This window comes from Danio aesculapii, chromosome 12, assembly GCF_903798145.1.
Source record: "Danio aesculapii chromosome 12, fDanAes4.1, whole genome shotgun sequence".
NCBI classification, from domain to species: Eukaryota; Metazoa; Chordata; class Actinopteri; order Cypriniformes; family Danionidae; genus Danio; species Danio aesculapii.
Genome location: NC_079446.1, coordinates 1,570,852 through 1,593,351, shown reverse-complemented (window position 1 = coordinate 1,593,351; position 22,500 = coordinate 1,570,852). Strand labels below are relative to the sequence as shown.

Sequence of the window (22,500 nt, the reverse complement as noted above, 5' to 3'; positions counted from 1 at the left end):
ACATTACTAACACAGGACTGTGAGGACAACTAGTGTTTACCTGGACTTCACTCATACACACCAACACACATTACTAACACTGGATTGTGAGGACAACTGGTGTTTAACTGGACTTTACTCATACACACCCACACACATTACTAACGCAGGATTGTGAGGACAATCAGTGTTTAACTGGACTTCACTCATACACACCCACACACATTACTAACGCAGGATTGTGAGGACAATCAGTGTTTAACTGGACTAGCTAATAGACAGACAGACAGAGAGAGATAGGTAGATAGATAAATAGATCAGTAACATCAAATCACTGTCTCAAATGCATTTATTCACCAAGGCTTTTTAAAAAAACAACTCAATGTCAACATTTTAAGGGTTCTGCCCCTTAAAGGGTTAGTTCAACCAAAAATTAAAATTGATTTACTCAACTTAATGCCATCCTCAGTGTACATGACATTCTTCTTTCAGATGAATACATTAAGAGTTATTTAGAATTTTTCTGGGCACTTTCAAACATTATATTGGTAGTGAATTGTGACCCCTTTTTAAACCTTGAAAAAGGACAAATATCTGTCGTGAAATGAACCCATACGCATCCGGGAGGTTAATGTGTCTTTTGAAGCAGATCAATGGATTTTTGAATCTGTCATTAGCTTTGTTTCCATGCACCTATTTTTATGTGCATTTTGCATATGTGCATAATAAACAGTGGATGGAAACGCCATATTGCGCATAAATTTTGAAAATGCGCATAAAAAACGTATGCGCATAACTGAGTAGGATAAACTTTTTATTCGATAAGAAAAGATGCACATAAACTACGATGGAAACACTTTTACCGCACAAATTCCAGTGTGCGCATTAAAAAAGGTCATGCGATTTTGTTATAGGAGATCATGTGATGATGAAAATGTGTGTAAATGGAGAAACCAGCAGCACACTGTAAACCATCTGAACTGTTGTTTTGGTCATTCTAAAACACCTAACCGTTTAAGTATTAGTGTTATCATATTATTAATGACCTCAAGAAATAAGAGCGTCCGTGCTCCGTGTCATTTATTAGATGAAGAAAAGATTGACGCAGCTTCTCTTACCACAGCAAATTAAGCTTTTACTGTTGATATTTGGCGGCAGTTAATCAGGAAGTGACGATTTTGTTTGCTTTGACTCGTTGGATGGAAACGCTGCTTTATTTGCACGTCTTTAACGCGTTAATCCAGTTTTGCGCATAAAGTTCATCCACATTTTTGGATGGAAACACAGCTAATGTCTGTATGCTTGTTTGCGAAAAGTCAAGTTGGCTGAGTTTGGGAAATCTTTGATTTGTTCTTTGATTTGTTTAGGTTCATGTGACTCTGTCGCCAACACGCAAGTAGCAACTGGAGTTCATAATTCATGAAAAATAAATATTTGTTACAAACCTATCGATCCGCTTCAAAAGACATGACATGTATTGGAACGGTTCCAACAAGGCCCACACTTCACATCCATAATAGTATTTAAGTGCTCAGAGAAAATTTTAAATAACTCTTAATGTGTTCGTCTGAACGAAGAATGTCATATACAGCTAGGATTGCATAAGGGTGAATAAACCATGGCCTAATTTAATTTTTTGGATGAACTAACCGTTTAAAAGCAGTTTTTGCTTTTCTTTGTTGAAATGCACTCCAACATTTCTTTTATTTATCTGCAAACCTCTGTTCCTCACAAAGTCACTTAATTTTTCTTCTTTTTTTAAGAACATGGTCTTCTGCTTTCTTGCATTGATCACACTGTGCTTTTGTGGTGAGGTGTCCCTTTAAAATGTTTCATGACTGCATTCACTTCAGTCTGCTCCATGTTTTTTATAATAACTGTCCTTGAGTTGGTGTCTGCAACAAATAAACACAAATTTACAGAAATACATATTTTTACTGACATTGTAAAAAAAACTATAAAGACTTATTTTACAGTCAGAGTGCAGGCTTTCTGTATCCTACTCAATAAGAGCACAGTTCCCTAGTGCTGCCTAACTGGTGTATTTCTTCAGCTAAATACAGGTGCTGGTCATATAATTAGAATATCTTCAAAAAGTTGATTTATTTCATTAATTCCATTCAAGCAGTGGAACTTGTATAATGTATACATTCATTCCACACAGACTGATATATTTCAAGTTTTTATTTCTTATATGTTTTATCTAATCTATAGTGTTTGCTGTGCAGTGAAATATTTTATTTTACATAGCACAATATACAACAACACTAAATGTGTTGTTTTTTGCCTTGCATAAAATGAATGCATGTTATAATACTGAATTTAATTTACCTTGAAATTAAATTATGCTCTCTAATCCTAGTACTGTTAGGATCAATTTTACATTAATTTATTTGTTAATATAATCTTTTATTTACTTAAAACAACAAATGTGGAAAAAAAATGGATATGGCTTTCAAATAGTGAATTGATGGAAGAAAAAAAAAACACTATTAAAAAAATACCTAGAAATTATAGGAGAAATCCATATTGTACTGAAGAACACAGACTAAAAAAATGATGACACATACATTTCTACGCTGATTATTTGTGACATAGATACTTACATTTGCAAGTTGAAGTCGGCCACTTTCTACTTGACATGGGACCACTACAATCAATCATCGCACAAATCCAAACTGGAAAAAACAGCACTGTGTACTTCATGCTGACACTGTACAGAGGGAGAGTTTTTATTAAAATCCAATTCACATGCTAGACATACCACAACTTTTATATGAAAGCATCAATTTGTAAAAAGTCACTGCAGTTATTATTGAATTGAAAGCATGTCCAGGCTAAAAAGTGTCCAGGCTAAAAGTCCAGGCTAAGTCCAGGCTAAAAAGCTAAAAAGTGCACACATCCGATAAACCTTATTGACGCTAAAATGTCAAATTAATACTAAAACACTTTGTACATGAATGACAAAAATCTTAGTGCCAGATGTAAAATGAGCCAACACATAACCAACCAAACTCTATTCATCAACTGTGTAAAATATGGGGGTCCTCACAAGGCCAAATTGTCCTCACAATTCATGTCCATGTCACGCCCATCCCCCAATACACAATAAAGTGAACACATAACAGGCCAAACTGCACTTATCAAATGTGTTAAACTATGGGGGTCCTCACAAGGCCAAACTGTACTTACAATCCATGACCATGTCATGCCCATCCCCCAATACACTAGTTATTATTATAAATTAATAGAGAGTAGGGATGCTAACAGTTACTCAATGATCGATTTATTGTCAGTAATCAGTTTAATCAACAGACCATATCGATGACAGATTAAGCATGGACATTAAAGGATAAGTTATGATTTGTGCTGCGAGACAAGCGTCCACAACTTTACACATTAAATAATCAAGTGTGTGCAGTTTATGTTATGTGGGGGACGCATAAAACCCTGTTTTAAGTGGATCTCGGTTATATCTGCGGGTGCTGCCGTTAATTTGCAGGTCAGGAAATCAAAAAGTAGGCTAAATGATGTTTAATTATGAGTGGGTCACGGGTGGATAAGATCAATTATTGGTTATGCAAACTTTAACTAGTTTCTCTAAAATATTAAGGTGTTTTAAGCAATTTCATCTGACAGACTGGCACAAATTGGAATTCTCACAATGAGTTTCTGAGTTCTCTCATCCTTCAGACCGAGTTTGTTCTTCCTAGGTAATCTGTGAACACGTTCAGTGCTCTGAATAGCTTGTAAAGCCTGTCCTGCTCTTTCAAATTACTTAATTAAATGTTAAATTATTATAGTTAAATTATTGAAACTGGCCAGCGCAATGGATGATTTTGTCATTAACAGTGAAAGCTGTTTAATATAGGCTTCCCTGAAACTGTGAATGTTTCACTTTAAATGTTATATTTTATTTATTTAACAAAAAGTTTGTGTTTTGGGTCTGAATAGCAGTACTTTTGAAACACTTCACCACAAATGTTATTCATTCTTTATTTTGTAGATAATTGACCACCAAAAAATACATTATTTTCCAAAAAAAATATATATGAAGTGTACATTTATGTTCGTGCCTGTTGCACAACTGTGCAGTGGATGATTTGTTTCACTCTCTGAAAAATAAGGATTTAATTAATGCTCCGCTGTAATTGGTTTATCCCAAACCGCTGTCTTATATTTGCTACAAACTTTAAAACTAACAAAGCTTAAAAGAAGTCATTCTTTTACAGATTATGTCTTAAGCATCTGAATTTTTATCTATGCTGATGTGTTTTTATTTTCTCCATCTTACTCGTGGCGAGTTCAGGTGAAAGTAAGATTTAATTAAATAAAGATTTAATTAAATAAAGGCCACAATTTTATTTGCCTGCATCAATCTGGCAGGAAAATCTACATTTAAAATACATGAAATACAAATGCTAGTTATTTTACCGGTGATGAGGGATAATAGTAGTATTACAGAGGAAATATCTTAATATTATAAAGGAAACCTAAGTTTGACATCAACAGATTCTATCAATGTCGTATCGAATGCCCTTAAATAAATGTAGCCTATCTGACATCAAGCACCAAGTGTTTATTGAGATTGTGTCACCTATCATATATAGTCTGTTCTCCACAGAAGCTTTAAGGCACCTTTTTTTAGCCTAGCCTACTACTGTATATAAATTTAGATTTTTTTTTACATGTAATGTTCCATTACTTCATTTCTTTTTTTTTTTTTTTATATTTATAGTTTATATATAAAATGAGCACTTAGCTTATTTCGCAGTGATAATTATGCAAAGAGCATATTGCATATTGGTTTTATTCTTCATTAACACATTCATTAATTATGTATTTTATAAATGGACTGTTTATACGGACTAAGCTATTAATTACTGTAAGTGTCCAAATGGAAAAGGCTAGGGTGATTTGTTTAATATTTCAAAACATTCAAAACTTTATCTATTATGTTTATGGAGTGGTGATTAATGATTAATTAATAATTTAAATGATCATGGATCACAGGATTTTGTGGAAATTGACATCCCTAACAGAAAGAGGTCTATTTTACTCAATGAGAGTTATTTTTGAGATTATTTTTGAGACCCTTCTACATTGAACATTGTCAAAGAGGAAATTATTTTGTTTGCAATAAGATATATTTGCAGTTTTGGATAGAAACTCTGCTCATATCAAGAAGTAAATTAAATTCTCTTACCTTCTCCTTATCTGATGTGGAAGTGTTTCGAACCACATTCAATCATTGCCATTGATGACTCTTCACATAATTCCTGTAAATGTGAAAAGGAAAAAAAAAAAAAAAAAAAATCACAAGATTGGGTCAAAAAGCCAAGTAAGTACTACACTTAACTAATGAACTAATAATACCTGGCCAATTTCAGGTGTTAGGGAAAAGCAAATGAATGAAAAATTCTTGGACAACATCTACAATTTCATTTCATTTGTTATCTGAGTTTTTGTACAAGAAAGCAAATGGCAAGTATAAATTGAGCCTAAAAAGCCAACACATAACTGACCAAACTCTATTCATCAAATGTGTTAAAATATGGGGGTTCTTACAAGGCCAGACTGTACTTACATTTCATGTCCATGTCATGCCCATCCCCCAATACACTAGTTATTATTATTAATTAATAGAGCGGTGTATATTTTACTCAAAGAGAGTCATCACAACAACATTTTTGAGAAAACAGCCCAGGTAAAACAGCCTAATATGATAAATCAACCCTCCTTCTACAACCACAAATCAGAAACAGTTGGGACAGTATGGAAATTGCTAATAAAAAATTGTGTAATTCTTTTTTACAACACTTAAAAATGTCCAGTACCCATGTCCTCTCTCACCTGTTGACATCACCCATTTCACATCACATCACATCATTATTTAACCATTTTACCTGATGACAGCCCTAAACTCCTGTCAACTTTTTTCAAATATGTTGCAAGAAGCAAAATTGGAATACAAGTTTATTAACACATTAAATAATGTCTGTTGGATTATCTGCAACGCAATACAAATCAAAGTAAATTTAGTAATCAGTACTTTCTTTTTTTATTAGCATTTTCCATATTGTGCCAATCTTTTCTGATTTGAGGTTCTAACATGGTTTGCATCAAGAAGGAAATTAAATTCACTTACTGTCTCTTTCCCTGACATGGACGTTTTCGCACTGCATTCAATCTCAGTCACCAATGTTTCTTCATGCAAATCCTGTAAAAGTGAGAAAGAGAAACAAGATTGGGGCAAGAAGATCTGCAAAGTGACGATTTTATTATCTTTGACTCATTTGAGTGAAACAGTGATTGTTTGAAACATTTTAATGCATCGTTTTAAATTTCTACATAAGTTACATTTGCCTATTGGCTTTTTGTCAAAGGAACCAGTGTGATGCCGACTGCTGGTTTGCCTACAAAGTGACATTATAGTCCCATCACTCTATTTAACAAATGTGTTCAAATATGGGGGTGAGAAAGGAAACTAGAGATATTCATATTAATCGTTTAACCGTTAACTGAAAGGATGCATTTTTAACCAATTTATGGTATCAGTTAAACAATTAAAATGTATTATTATTTTATTTTGCAACACATAGGGCTATTTGTTAACTCAGGGACATTATAATATGTGCAACCACAAGTGCCTACAGATGTATTTTGATAAAAGAAGCATAATGAAAAGAGTGAAAAGACTTGTCACAGTTTGACACAGACAAGTTGATGCCAAACCAACGCTATTGGTTGTTGCCTCTGTCCTGGATCTGCATTATAAACCCCTTCGTGTATTTGCACAAGTGGAGAAAGAAGCCCCTAATGCAAAACTTTCTGAAATGTACTCTGCTCTGAAAACAAGTCAAAGCATTGTGGTTTTCACTTGTGCTGAGTGCGCTCCACACGGCACCATCATATCAACAAATAACTCAACTTTTTTTTCATTTGGAGAATTACAGTTATTAATAGTCTTTATAAAAGATCCATTTCTAAAATAGCCTGCATAGCCTAATCTACAAATCAAACAAATGCTGATTGACTTAAATGATTTATGCTTATGATAACTCCACACCAAACTGAGACTTTCATTTTATAGCTTTATAAACTATTAAAATGTATGCAAAGTAATGCAATCCTTGGCTACATGTTAAAAAAAACTAAATTATTATTTGCTATAGAAGCCTAGCCTATACTTTAAATATAAGTCAAGATGTGCCTTATTGTCTCTCATCACCACGGCCACAGCACACATCTGTTTAAAGCTTCTGTAAAGAACAGACATATTTCATTTCATTTGACATATGAAACAATCTTAATAAAAAAAAAAACTTAATTCTTTGCCATCAACTAGACTACGGGCTACACTGTTTAAGGGCATTCTATACGTTATGACAACGATAGAATCTGTTGTTGTGAAGTTTAGGCTATATTTCCTTCTTAATAAATTTCCTTTGAAATCTCTAATAACATTATTATACCTCATTGCTGGTAACCAGCCTTTCAGCAAAGGCTATATTGCTATACTGATATTTCTGTGCTACTGAGGACAGTGCAACTAAAAATCACACAAGCACTGGAGGTAAAATCAGATGCTCAAGACATAATCTTTAAAATAAAGACTTCTATTAAAAATGTTGACAGACGTTGCGATATAAGAATTAGAGAGGAGCATTAATTAAATGCCTATCTTCTGTAGAGCAAACGATTTGAGGTAGCCTGCTATTTTTATTTGAATGAAACAAAAACCAAAAAGAAACATGATTGGAAATAAACAGCATGCTGGTTCTTAAAAAGGATTCAGTCAGTGTTTTCGTTTTGTAATCTCAATTTGTAATTTAACTGAAAAGAAAATATTTAGGGCAGGCCTTTTTATTTAGTTTATTATTTTTTTCTATGCTGTTGGAAACACTGTGTGTGAAGACTTTATAATGTTCTATGCATATTTTACTAAAGGGTTGCACTTTAAAATACTGAGATGTGTGAAACCATTAGGGTATATTTAGATTGAGCATAAGGTACTGTTGCACTTTTTAAAAAATGTAAAAGGTGAAGTGCCTTTTTATTTTTAAAAAAAGTTTCTGAATTTTAAGATACAAAGATGTTATTTTTCTATAGTATTCATATTCACTTTTTATATCTTTTTTGCACAGTTTTTATACAGTTATTTTGTAAAACTTTACTCTAGTTTGCTGTATGCATTTGTAATATTTTATTAATGGATAAGTCTGAAGCACACCATAAATTTAATCTGTCAATTTAAACAAGGCTAAAATTATACACAACTGTTTCTACAGATACCCACTCAGGTATCGGTTTAGTACTTCCATTTGGTTGATTCCCTGAGCTCAGGTATGAGAATCAGTATCGGGAAGGGAAAAAGGGTATTGGAACATCCCTACCCTTTTATTCTAACATGGTCAGCGTCAAGAAGGAAATTAAATTCACTTACTGTCTCTTTCCCTGATAAGGTTTCACACTGCATTCGATCTCAGTCACCAATGACTATTCATGCAATTCCTGAAAAAGGGAAAAAGAGAAACCCAAGATTGAGGCAAAAAGTTTTGCAAAGTGACTATTTTATTGTCTTTAACTAGTTTGATGCAAATTATTATTATTCACAAATTTTAGAATATATTTCAATTTTCCACATAAGTTACATTTGCAGCTTTAGATGGAAACCTGGCTTTTATCAAAAAGAAAAATTTAATTCACTTACTTTCTCCTTACCTGATGTGAAAGTGTTACGAACCACATTCGATCATTGCCATTGATGACTCTTCACATAATTCCTGTAAACATAAAAAGGAATGGCAAAAGATTGGGTCGGAAAGGCAGTGAATGCAGATATAAAATGAGCCTACAAAGCCATTACATAACCAAACCAACCCCTATAGAGTGGTGGAACTATGATGTCTCTGTAGACAAAAACCCAGAAGCGAGTTGGTGTTTTAGCACTTCTGCTTCCAACTTTCTAAAGTAAATGTTTTTTTTTTTTTTATGTCTTTGGAATAGCATATTAGTAAAATCCCTAAAATAAGGTGTGTTTAATGCAAGCTTAAAAAAATGATCTTCTTCATTTGTACACTCCTTTGCGCTCACTGAGATCATCTTCTGCTGAACTGTTATCTGTCCCAAATTTTAAGATGAAGTCATTTGGTGGCAGGGCTTTTAGCTGTACAGCACCAAAGTTATGGAACTCCCTGCCTTTGTACATTCGCCAGGTGGACTCTATTTACAGATAAAAACGTTTTTTGTTTAGGATAGCTTTTAATGATTTGCTGGTTTAATTTTATGCTGATTGTCATTTTTACTGCTTGTATTTTTATGATGTGCTTGTGATCTGCTGTAAGGTGTCCTTGAGTGCTTTTTATTATTATTCTTAAGATACATTCATGTTTTATTCTAAGGTATAAAACACACCAGTTACAGCACATTTTTGATTTTTCTTTTAAGCTGTTAGGTGTCTTTATAAAGCTGGTTGCTAAAAAGTTGCTAAACGAGACTACAGGTGCTGTCGGACATGAAATATCTCACAGTGAACAGGTTGATGGTGATGAGGTGACGATCATGTTATAGTCCGTTTATAGCCTAGTGTCAGACTTTTAGTTGTGGTGCTTGTATTCAGGCTTTAAAATTCAGGAAAGTTATATTATGATGAAGAGCATTTTATATTAAAGATGATCTCAATAGACAAAAGGTGCAAGTTTAATGAACTATGGTAGAGCACAGAGCTTAGTTTTTGCAATAATCCTATTGGCTACACAAGTGACACTATAAATGAGTGATTATTATAAATGATTCACCATTCATATGGACCAATTTCTTCTTCCTTTAAATCACAACCTGTAGATGTGATTAAAATGGTTGCCTCATTTTGTGTAGATTACAAAATATGTATTTAATTGTGTGTTGTAACTTGTAATCACCCGGCACGGCTTGTAATCACGTATCCATTATAGATCAGTGCTTGTACTGTATCTCTCAGGTTAAATCTGTATGGGGTATTCAAATATTGTGTCCAAAACCACGTTGAAAACTCAATGTGTGCTTCTTCCTTTACCAATTTAAATTAGTTTCTGAACTCTGTCATTGCTATGACCACAATCAGCTGTTCATACACACATGCTGCAGTCAATTTTCAGAATAGTTCAACTTTTGCCACTGTGTGGATTAATTCAGAAATTTAAAAACATGCACAAACAATGAATTTATTTCTTTAGAGTAATTTGAAACATCAAAAAGTAAACTAATAAATGAAATCCACAACACAATATACCGCCCAGCCCTAGTTTGTTGTATTGAGTTCTGGGGATATATCGATATGATTCCCCAACTCGATGCGGGATTATCCAACATCGTTTATATCGATATGGTTTGAGGCCACACATGCGCATTCTGCGCAAAACAGACCACTTCAAGGCAGCACACGAGCTCCACTTGCACAAATGAGCGCATGCGCAAATGAATGATTCACTCCATGAGTCATACAATAGATTTGTTCAAAATGAACAAAACATTCAAGAATGACCCATCACTGACACAACATGGAGGAACATGCAGTGTCGGTGTTGTATCGAAATCTGACTCACCTCGCGTACACGCACGTCACACAGCGCCTGCAGCTGTCACAGCGGTTTATCAGAAACCTTTTATTGATCATTCCTTTCGCAATTGACAGCAAGAATGAACATAGAAGCCTTGTCAAATTGACTGATGTGTTCAAATAAATTAAAAACGTCAAAATGGGAGGAATTTATACCACATTTCGAAAATAAAACCAGCTCATATTCACTGATTATAAGTTCAGTATTTATTGCACGACGGTCTCTTCTTTACATTTACATAATAATACATTTAGCTCTGTGTTCTGCTCTGTTATAATGACTGTTTACATTTATTTGCTTAACCAGCATTTCATCACAGTACTCTGAAACTGTTTCATTACTTCTCATATCTATAGTCTATTTGCTCTAGTCTCCTTATTTAATATTTAGTAAAACAAGTTTAGTCAAAACAAAAGAAAAAGTGTAGGACTTTTTAACTTGGAGTGGAAGACTTCTCTGTAGATATCTTCGATATGTGCACTGTTTAATAATTGTGCACAATACATACATGTAAATGTGTAACTAATAAAACATATACAGCTGATTTAATTGTTGTTTGTAAAAATCACACAACTGTGGTATACAGGATTACTTATAACAACACTGTAATTGTGTCAAAATAGTGTGCGTTTCATATTTACATTTATTGTGTTTTTTTTCTATCCTACAATATTTTTTTGTTGTGTTACTATTTAAGTGTGTGTATGGTTCTGTTTATTTTGTTATTTGCACAACAGCACAGTAGTGCTGAGTATAGTGTTAAGCAGGAAAAAACCCTATACTGTATTTATTTATCAAAGATTTTTTTTTTACTTGAAATGTTGTGCAACAGTTTTAAGCAGGAAAAAAAAGAAAAAAAGATTTTGTGCAGCTGTTATTTTTTGTGCAGCTGTTTTTTTTTTTTTTTTTGTAAACAGAGAGGGAAACCCATGTGCTTGAATTATATGTAGCTCAAAAACTGTTTGATAAAAGTTTTAATAAAGGCTTTAACTCTCAAGTAACCATTTATGGGAAAATACCAGATATATATCATATACTGTCGTTCCTCCTAAAAATACCGGGATATGATTTTTTGCCCATATCGCCCAGTCCTACAACAAATGTGTCTTAAAGAGACCACACACTTACCCTTGAATGCCATGGCCAAGAAGAATCACCATAGAAGTGGGTAATTTCTTCATCTGGAAAGTTATCCCTGTAGTAAACGGACACAGGTGTGGGCTTCTTTAAGAACTACTGCCTTCATTTAGGATTTCTGTGATCATCATTCAGGCATCCCAGTTATCCATCCTTTTTTTGAAGCATCGATTCTGTGGGAAAAATATTGCATAATTAAAACATTCCTGACTGAAACACAAAGTAATAACCTAATATTGAATAGTTTGTGATGTTAAGCTAACCTTGCTTTTTAATCTTTTGTCAAATATATGACAGTTTACTACCCTTCCTTAAAGTGTTTCTATTGACATCCTGACCACCTTGTTATTGTTTATTATACCATAAAAAATTGTATGTTGTTAATACTACTACTACTACTACTACTACTACTACTTATTATTAATACTACTAATAATAATAAATAGTCTACAGTGGACAAGCTCAAGTTTAGACCTCGTTTACACCTGTATTTAGTATCATTCATGTCTGTTTAAAATGTTTAAAATGAAGCCAAAAATGTCCAACTTACCAGTAATGTGTTTCATTAAATATGAACTCAAAGACTGTAGTGGACTGAGTTGTCAGACAGTAAAGTTAGTACAATCACTAAGAAATGAATATATGTGTCATATAACTGTAATATAAACAAACTGGGTCACGGACACCATTTAATCTGCTAATGATGTCGCACCTTAAGTGATATGACCCTGACTAACTCGTCATGCACACAATGTTTAATGTTAACTTAACACACGCCACAAAAGTATACAGTAAATAAGCAGTTCATACCTTAAAGATGCACAAATGGTTTTCTTTTGTAGTTGCTGATAGTTCACTCCGTTGGAATTAAAGGTCTACCTCGCGTGTCTTCGGCAGCCAATTGGAAACATGAAGCGGGCTGCGTTTGATGGACATGAAATCCAGCCAATCGCTGACGAGGATTCCGCTGATCGACCAATGAAACGCGATCAAATTCAGCCAATCGCTGACGAGGAGGCCCTCTCGCTAGACCAATGAAACGCGACTGTGACGAGCAGAAATGTGTATGAAAGAGCAGTAGCAGCGAAGGGACGATAGTGGGAGATTATACACAATGAGCATACACAGATACACACAGAAAAACGGGCTCACCGTAACTATTAGGACATAACGAGAAAAGGCGGGAGGTGGTATGTCACATCATTTTGAACACTTCTACACTGCTTGACTTATCGGGACATTAGCACTGTCCCAATAGTTACGGTGTGTCCTCATATTGTCGGTATGTATTCAGGTGTTTTGTCCCAACAGTCCGGTCGCACCAACGCACACACACACACACACACACACACACACACGCACACACACACACACACACACACACACTTGATTAATTTATATGGAATGACTGGAATAGATGGAATAGATACAACCGTTGAGTTTCTTTTGTGTGACAGTATTAAAACACTCGATCAAGTCTGCGCAGAGCAGTGTAAATGTCATGTAAATGGCATTTAAGATCACATTATTAGCATTTAACACAGAATAAAGCACATGAGGTGTACCTGAGCTGATCATTGTCAGTTTTCTGTTGTTCAGCTGTGAGAAATTTCCTCCTGAGGTAATCAATCTGGCAACCTGCGCTTGCATTTGTTTTGATCCAGGAATGCAATACCTAGTTCAACCACTGGGTGTCAAACTTACATACTGCACCTTTAACAAAACACAACAATCTTTCCACTTCTATGCATTAATATCAAGTGCACAAAAAATTGCATCCTGGCAGCCCAATCTGAACAATCTAACCAGCTTGATCCTAAGATTATTCAATAATAACAACATGACGGAAAGTTCTGGTGTTTCCATTATGAACTTGTGCCTAACGGAGCCTCCGACAGACACTTTTGTTTAACTGTCAGAGTTTCAGATCCTCAGAGACTCCATGAATAACTTCAGATTTTGGAGGATTTGCAAGGAAACCTCAGTATAATGAATGATAGAGAGTGATAAAGACATTGTTATGCACATGCATGTGATGATTAAATGCTAATGTAAGTCTAATTATAAATGGAATGCGGCTAAATATGATAGATGTTAATCCGTATGCTGATTTCTTTTGAAGGGTGTGTGTTTGGGGGATTGGAGATGTGTTCGATGTACCGTACCGAATCTGCTCCCGACAGACAGACACAGGAAAAAGACGTGATTGTGCATAATTCAGCTTTTTAAGTCTAAACGTTGAAGCGTACAGTGAATCCTCTTCTTTTAAGAAACAAGTGTGAATGAAGTAAAGTGCTATAGAATGCAATAAAATAAAACAAAATAAAATAAAATGTTATAAAATGCCATAAAACTAAATAAAATAAAATGCAAAAAAAAAAAAAGGTCACTTTAGGGATAAAACTTAATAAAAACACAATTAAAAATTTAGCAAAATGCAAATAAAATGAATTAAAATAAATTGCAATTAGAATAAAATAAAATAGGTCACTTCAGGGATAAAATAAAATAAAAACATAATTAATAAATTAACAAAATGCAGATAAACTAAACTAAACTAAACTAAAAAGGTTGCATCAGGGATAAAACTAAATAAAAACACAATAAAAAATTTTGCAAAATGCAAATAAAATAAACTAAAATAAAATACAAATAGAATAAAATAAAACAGGTCACTTCAGGGATAAAATAATATAAAAACATAATTAATAAATTAACAAAATGCAAATAAAATAAAATAAAATAAAATAAAATAAAATAAAATAAAATAAAATAAAATAAAATAAAAAAGGTTGCATCAGGGATAAAACAAAATAAAAACACAATTAATTTTGCAAAATACAAATAAAATGAATTAAAATAAAATGCAAATAGAATAAAATAAAATAGGTCACTTCAGGGATAAAATAAAATAAAAACATAATTAATAAATTAACAAAATGCAGATAAAATAAACTAAAATAAAATAAAATAAAATGCAAAAAAAAAAAGGTCGCATCAGGGATAAAACTAAATAAAAACACAATTAAAAATTTTGCAGAATGCAAATAAAATAAACTAAAATAAAATGCAAACAGAATAAAATAAGTCACTTCAGGGAAAAAATAAAAACATGATTAATAAATTAACAAAATGCAATAGGTCACATCAGGAATAAAATAAAAACAATTAATAAATTAGCAAAATGCAAATAAATGCATTCATATAAATGCTATATTATAATTCATGCAAATATAAAATAAAATAAATAGGTTGCATCAGGAAAAAAATAAAATAAAAACAGTTAATGAATTAACAAAATGCAAATAAATGCATTCATATAAATGTTATATTATAATTAATGCAAATATAAAATAAAATAAATAGGCTGCATCAGGAAAAAATAAAATAAAAACAGTTAATAAATTAACAAAATGCAAGTAAAATAAAATAAAATAAAAATAAATAAATAAATAAAAAAGACTGCATCTGGGATAAAATAAAATAAATAAATAAATAAAAGCACAATTAATATATTTACAAAATGCACATAAAATAAAATGCTCATTATAAAATTTAATTAAAGTTATAAAAAATGAATTGACATTTAAAAATTACAGTTGCACACAGATAAAAATGAAAAAGAAAAAAATTAAACTATTTAAAATATTAGTAAATAATACCATCGCAGTATTTAAATATAATGCATTATGAAAGTACTTTACTACCCGAAGTATTTTACTATTAGAAATTAATAATTATAAATAATATTTTGATGCAATAATATATTGTGCGTGTAATCATGAATAGAAGTAGCAAATATAACAGGAAATCATATTACAAATTAAAAGCATTATTATTAATAATAGTATTTATACAATTGTTTGTTTTACATCTTTAGCAAGTAATGCATTCAAATAATTGGCAAGCAACCAATTTCTTATGCAACACGCAAATGCAAATGCACAATTATGCAAATGAATAAATAATGTTTTACACACAGATGCTATATAAAATCAAAGTGTTACTGAGCAAATAAACACAAATCTTGATCAGGAATTGAAATAAAAACTGCTGAAAGATGATTTTTTTGAGCTAGAGCAGACTTTATGTTGTGTGTGTGTGTGTGTGTGTGTGTGTGTGTGTGTTTGCGTGTCCGTCTTTAAGAAAGCCTCACGTGTGACTGAACACACAGATGGCGATTCTCCATTGGCATGAAAAGATGAGTGTACTGTCACTGTGACATACACACACACACATGCTGTGCAGGAAAACTGCAGACGTCATTTAGGAAGGTGGAAAAAATGAGCAGCCTAAAAAACACTGATTCTTAATAAAGAACTGGATGATTCCACACACACACACACACGCACACACACACACACGTACACGTACACGTACACGTACACGTACACGTACACGTACACGCACACGCACACGCACACACACACACGTTAAAGGGCTCCGATCATGCAATATCAACTGCTTGGACAGAAGTGTGTGTAATATAGTAGAAATGCACAATACTGGGAAAATATGATATATTATAGAGTGCTGCAATAATGATATTTCACAGTATTATTATTATTGTTTCGTGATATTATTATTATTTTGCACCAGTTACTTTCTTACAATCACTCCATATCTCTTTAAATTAAATTAAACTTATTTAAAAAAATTTAATTAAATTAAAATTAAAAATAAAAACACAATTAAATTAAATTAAAAAGCAGGGATAAAAACAATTATATAAAAATTTAATAAATGAACAAAATGAAAATAAAATAAATTTTAGTTAAATAAATGCACATTAAATTAAATAAAATATGTAAAAGAGGTGGCATCAGGGATAAAATTAAATAAAAAACAATTAAATTAAATTAAATATGTAAAAGAGGTGGCATCAGGGATAAATTAAATTAAATTAAATTAAATTAAATTAAATTAAATTAAATTAAATTAAATTAAATATGTAAAAGAGGTGGCATCAGGGAAAAAATTAAATTAAATTAAATTAAATTAAATTAAATATGTAAAAGAGGTGGCATCAGGGATTAAATTAAATTAAATTAAATTAAATTAAATTAAATTAAATTAAATTAAATTAAATTAAATTAAATTAAATTAAATTAAATATGTAAAAGAGGTGGCATCAGGGAAAAAATTAAATTAAATTAAATTAAATTAAATTAAATATGTAAAAGAGGTGGCATCAGGGAAAAAATTAAATTAAATTAAATTAAATTAAATTAAATATGTAAAAGAGGTGGCATCAGGGATAAAATTAAATAAAAACACAACTAAATAAATTCATTTGAGTCGAGCTGTGTTTGATTATACTGATTGGACTTGATTAGGAAAGCCACACAGCTGTCTATATAAGACCTTTACAGCTCACAGTGCATATCAGAGCAGATGAGAATAATGAGGTCAAAGGAACTGCCTGAAGATCTCAGAGACAGAATTGTGGCAAGGCACAGATCCAGCCAAAGGTACAAAAACATTTCTACTGCACTGAAGCTTCCTAAGAGCAACACTGGCCTCCATAATCCTCAAATAGAAGACGTTTGGGATGACCAGAACCCTTTCTAGAGCTGGCCGTCCAGCCAAACTGAGCTATCAGGGGAGAAGAGCCTTGCTGAGAGAACCCAAAGATCACTGTGGTTTGCTCCAGAGATGCAGTTGGGAGATGGGAGAAAGTTGGAGAAAGTCAACCATTACTGCAGCCCTCCACCAGTCAGGGCTTTATGGCAGAGTGGCCTGACGGAGACCTTTCGTCAGTGCAAGACACAAAAGCCCTCATGAAGGACTCCAAGATGGTGAGAAATAAGATTCTGTGGTCTGATGAGACCAAGGCAGAACATTTTGGCCTTAATTCTAAGCAGTATGTGTAGAAAACTACGCACTGTTCATCACCTGTCCAATACAGTCAACAGTGAAGCATGGTGGTGGCAGCATTCTGTGGGGTGTTTTTAAGCTGGAGGAACTGGTTACAACTGAGGGAAAGATGAATGCGGCCATGTACAGGGATATCCTGGATGAAAACCTTCTCCAGAGTGCTCAGGACCTCAGACTGAGCCGAAGGTTTAACTTCCAACAAGACAATGACCCTAATGTTGCGTTGGCAGGTGTGTTTGTTTGTGTGTGTGTTTGTCTCCCTCTCTCCCTCTTTCCACCTGCAGGCCCCGCCCTAATTACGTAGACGACGTGCCCTGGGATTGGAGGAAGTAACCCAGGGCGACCTTTAAAAAGAGATCAACGGGCGTAGGGAGAGGAGAGCGAGTTTTGTTGGCGTGTTGTTGAAATTGTGAAAAAGTTATTCTGGTTGTTGAGTTGTTTTTCGTTGATTGTATTTCTCGTTCTGTTGTGCTAGTGTTGACTTTGTTGTATACCCATCCGTGTTTCCCTTTCCTATTATTTTTGTATTGGTTTGTGTGTTTGTTGATTGTAAATATTGTAAATATATACACGGTAAGAGGCAGTAGGGGTTGGACGCCACTTTTCTTTTTAGTAAATATTTTCACCTGTGTTTTTGTTAGTCAGGGAGATAGGTGTAGATTTTGTTTTTTTATTTCTGTTATTTTATTAGGTGTAGTAAGTTTCATTTGGGTGTTTAGTTAGTGTATTTTTGTTTATTATTTTATGTGGGTTCACCCCGAGGTATTTGGCTTCACTTTTTTTTTGGTGATAAAAAAAGAAAAGACAAAAAAAGACAAATAAAGAGACCCTATATAAAGGGGTTATTAAAAGTGAATTTTATTTGTCGGGTGTTCTTTTATGTTGCGGCCTTGACCAGGGTCGTAACACTAAGCACAAAGCTAACATCATGAAGGAGTGGCTTCAAAACAACTCTTGGATGGCCCAGCCAGAGCCCTGACTTAAACCCAATTGAGCATCTCTGGAGAGACCTAAAAATGGCTGTCCACCAACGTTTACCATCCAACCAGACAGAACTGGTGAGGATCTGCAAGGAGGAACGGAGGATCCCTAAATCCAGCAGTGGAAAACTTGCTGCATCTTTCCCAAAAAGACTCACGGCTGTATCAGATCAGGAGGTGCTTCTGCGAAATACTGAGCAAAGGGTCTGAATACTCGGACCATGTGATATTTCAGGTTTTCTTTTTAAATAAATCTGCAAAAATGTCAACAATTCTGTGTTTTTCTGTCAGTATAAGGTGCTGTGTGGACATTCATGAGGAGACAAATGAGCTTTTTAGCAAATGGCTGCGATATAACAGAGTGAAAACTGTAAAGGGGTCTGAATACTTTCACTATATAAAGAGAGTAAAGCCCTCTTCTGATTGATCAGAGTTGGATAAACAAGCTACTGTATGCATGCAGCGCACAAAGAAACACTAATAAAATTCATTTAATTTACTACACTATAATACTATATAGTCAAAAACCCAGTCACTCACAACACACACACACACTCAAACACACACAGAGTTACATGCGACGCCGCTGACAGCAGCAGCTCGGATACGAGGGCGTCATGGCAACAGTGAGATGAAAGAAGCGCTGATTGTGCTGTTGGTCGGATGAACACGTCACATAGATGTCACTGTATTATTATGGATGAAACCAATACAGCAGCGCAGAGTAAACACTGAACCTGTGCTCTTATGCAGGATTGGATAAAATGGGTCAGTTGACCAATGGGCAGCATTATCTGGAGTATTGCTGATGGTAGATGATGTTACCTGTGGCTCCGGTAAACATTAAGCAGCAGGATTAAGACGGCCAGCGAATAACAGGCCGCATATGGCCCACCAAACAGACGGGTCAGACCACGCGTCCTGTGCTCCCATCGGGCAACCTGAAAAAACACCAACAACAAGTCACACAATTAAAACGTGTTCAAGTCTCTCATATTTAGCTCAAACACGAGACATCCAATTATGAAGCCTGTGTTGACTTCTGGGTCAAAAATGACCCATTTTAACAGCAAAAATAACCCTAAACAATGTTTTTTCATCTTGAAATGTGGTTAGTTTTTCTAAAAGAACCCCACAACATTTTTTTTCTTTACCGGTAAGTTAAAAAAGCGCTGTTCACAGGCACGGACGTTACAGAATTTTTCCGGAAAAGACCACTCACACATCCATTCCAAAATACCGGTTAATTCTGACATTGTTAACCAGAAATGAGCTCTAAACGGCTGCGCTTGTGTTTGTAAACATTTGACGATATTACTGGATCAATATTGTGAACATCTTCGATTATAACATATAGAGGAACACTTTCGCATGTCGAGATGTTCCTAATATGTGTGTGTGCTGGCACTCACTGGCTGCGTTACGTGCACACGCGTCAGAGCTTGAAGGTAAACAAACAACGGCTTATCATAAGTATTTAATCGATAATTTTTTACACAGTTGGCATTAAGGAACAGAAACGTTATCTGACTAACATCTAGCAGCTAAATGTGTCTGGAAAAGTATTCAAAGGCTTTTATTTTCATAAACAGCGCGGACGTGAATGCGTCAGAGTGTTCTGATTGGCTAAAGTAGACGTCTCAATTGCTGGTAATTTTCTGGAAAGGTCTACAAGGGGCTACAGGGTATAGGGTACAGTGGTTGTCCTTCGGGTCAATATTTTACCCGCCTGCTATAAAACATTTTGACCCGACAAAAACTACTGGCACATGCACACTTCAACACACACACCTTCCAAACACACACATACGCACAATAAGAATCTGCTACTTTACCGCTATGAATGTCTTGCAAAAACCTTCTCTCACTTCTGCAGGCACTTTCAACATTAACACACACCCTTTACTATAGTCAGAAATGGCATAGTCGAATAATGATGCAGACCGGCTAGTGTTTTTTTGATTCCTTGCGATAAAATGAATGATTTTGTGAAATTTGTGGACGATTCTGTGATTAAAAAATATATAAATATAAAAAAACGTATATATAAAATAATAAATTAAAAAAAAAAATATATATATATATATATATATATATATATATATATTTATATACACACATACAGTTGAAGTCAGAATTATAAGCCCCCCCAACCCCCCCGTGTATTTTTACCCCAATTTCTGTTTAATGAAGACACATTCATGACCGATCCAAATATGGTCAATTGTGGACCTTCTAAATGTAGGGGTATTTCATGGAGTAATTAATGACTTTACCTAAGCCATAAACCTACTATGTAGATATCAGAGAACAATTTTACTTGTATGGCACCTTTATTATACAGAATCAAATGAGACGTGCTCATCACAGATTTTTCATTATACCTGAAGTGACCTGTCCTCATTTAGCCTGAGTTTTGTTTACAGTTCCTCCATGCATAATGCAGAGCCGGTCATGATTGTGTTTTATCATTGTCTCTGTCGGGCTTTGTTATGATCTCTGCTCTGCTGTATGGATATATTCATAACTCTATCTCTATTGTGGGCGCTGTTAGAAAGCGGCAGCTCTTATGTGAATTAACCCAAGCTAATTAAAGCGAGAGATTCCCAGTTCAGGCCGGGTCGAGCTCCGCCATTACAGCAGATAAAGTGATTAAAATAAAAAACTCAGTCTAATGAAGATCTTCGGAGGAACCAGATGGTGCTGATGTACAGGAAACATTTGCAATCGCACATCTGCAGGTCATTCGGGGTGATGGAAGCTGCTAATTGGGAAAAAAATTAAGTTTTGACTATTGCAAGATCTCGGATTTCACAAGATGAAACAAATGAAGCAGACTGTGGGATCAGATTCTAATTTGATTGATGTGTTACACAAAAAAAATAATAGTTTAGTAAAATACTATAGTGTTTTTGATTCACTATAGTAAAGTACTGGAGTTAATCTGTTGTGTTGATTCTACAGTTGCTATGGTAACAAAACAACTATAGCAATTAATCTGTTGTGTTGATTCTACAGTTGCTATGGTAACACAACAACTGTAGTAATTAATCGGTTGTGTTGATTCTACAGTTGCTATGGTAACAACAACTATAGTAATTAATCTGTTGTGTTGATTCTACAGTTGCTATGGTAACACAATAACTATAGTAATTAATCTGTTGTGTTGACTCTACAGTTGCTATGGTAACAAAACAACTATAGTAATTAATTTGTTGTGTTGATTCTACAGTTGCTATGGTAACAACAACTATAGTAATTAATCTGTTGTGTTGATTCTACAGTTGCTATGGTAACACAATAACTATAGTAATTAATCTATTGTGTTGATTCAACAGTTGCTATGGTAACGCAACAACTATAGTAATTAATCTACTGTGTTGATTCTACAGTTGCTATGGTAACAGTTGCTATGGTAACACAAGTAATTAATCTGTTGTGTTGATTCTACAGTTGCTATGGTAACACAATAACTATAGTAATTAATCTGTTGTGTTGACTCTACAGTTGCTATGGTAACAAAACAACTATAGTAATTAATTTGTTGTGTTGATTCTACAGTTGCTATGGTAACAACAACTATAGTAATTAATCTGTTGTGTTGATTCTACAGTTGCTATGGTAACACAATAACTATAGTAATTAATCTATTGTGTTGATTCAACAGTTGCTATGGTAACGCAACAACTATAGTAATTAATCTACTGTGTTGATTCTACAGTTGCTATGGTAACAGTTGCTATGGTAACACAAGTAATTAATCTGTTGTGTTGATTCTACAGTTGCTATGGTAACAACATCTATAGTAATTAATCGATTGTGTTGATTCTACAGTTGCTATGGTAACAACAACTATAGCAATTAATCTACACACAGTTGCTGCAGATTTGTCGGCTGCACATCCATGATGCCAATCTCCCATTCCA

The 22,500-nt window shown here is 33.8% G+C and overlaps 1 protein-coding gene and 1 long non-coding RNA gene across 3 annotated transcripts in view; both read right to left on the bottom strand.

Moving 5' to 3' along the window:
• pemt (phosphatidylethanolamine N-methyltransferase) overlaps positions 1-22,500 on the bottom strand; it is a 112,553-nt gene that overhangs the window by 53,360 nt on the left and 36,693 nt on the right. The window contains exon 3 of the mRNA XM_056469448.1: positions 19,400-19,515. Coding sequence (XP_056325423.1) covers positions 19,400-19,515 — 116 coding nt within the window. The remainder of the gene's footprint in view (positions 1-19,399; positions 19,516-22,500) is intronic.
• On the bottom strand, positions 1,066-13,063 carry LOC130238435 (uncharacterized). Of its 2 annotated transcripts, none has more exons than XR_008838633.1 (8): positions 12,528-13,063; positions 11,709-11,890; positions 8,693-8,765; positions 8,426-8,493; positions 6,128-6,199; positions 5,186-5,258; positions 2,586-2,692; positions 1,066-1,874 (listed from the first exon to the last, which is right to left on the bottom strand). It is a non-coding gene; the product is annotated as an uncharacterized LOC130238435 (long non-coding RNA). The 2 variants fall into 2 exon arrangements; XR_008838632.1 differs by having other exon boundaries at positions 1,067-1,874; positions 8,704-8,765.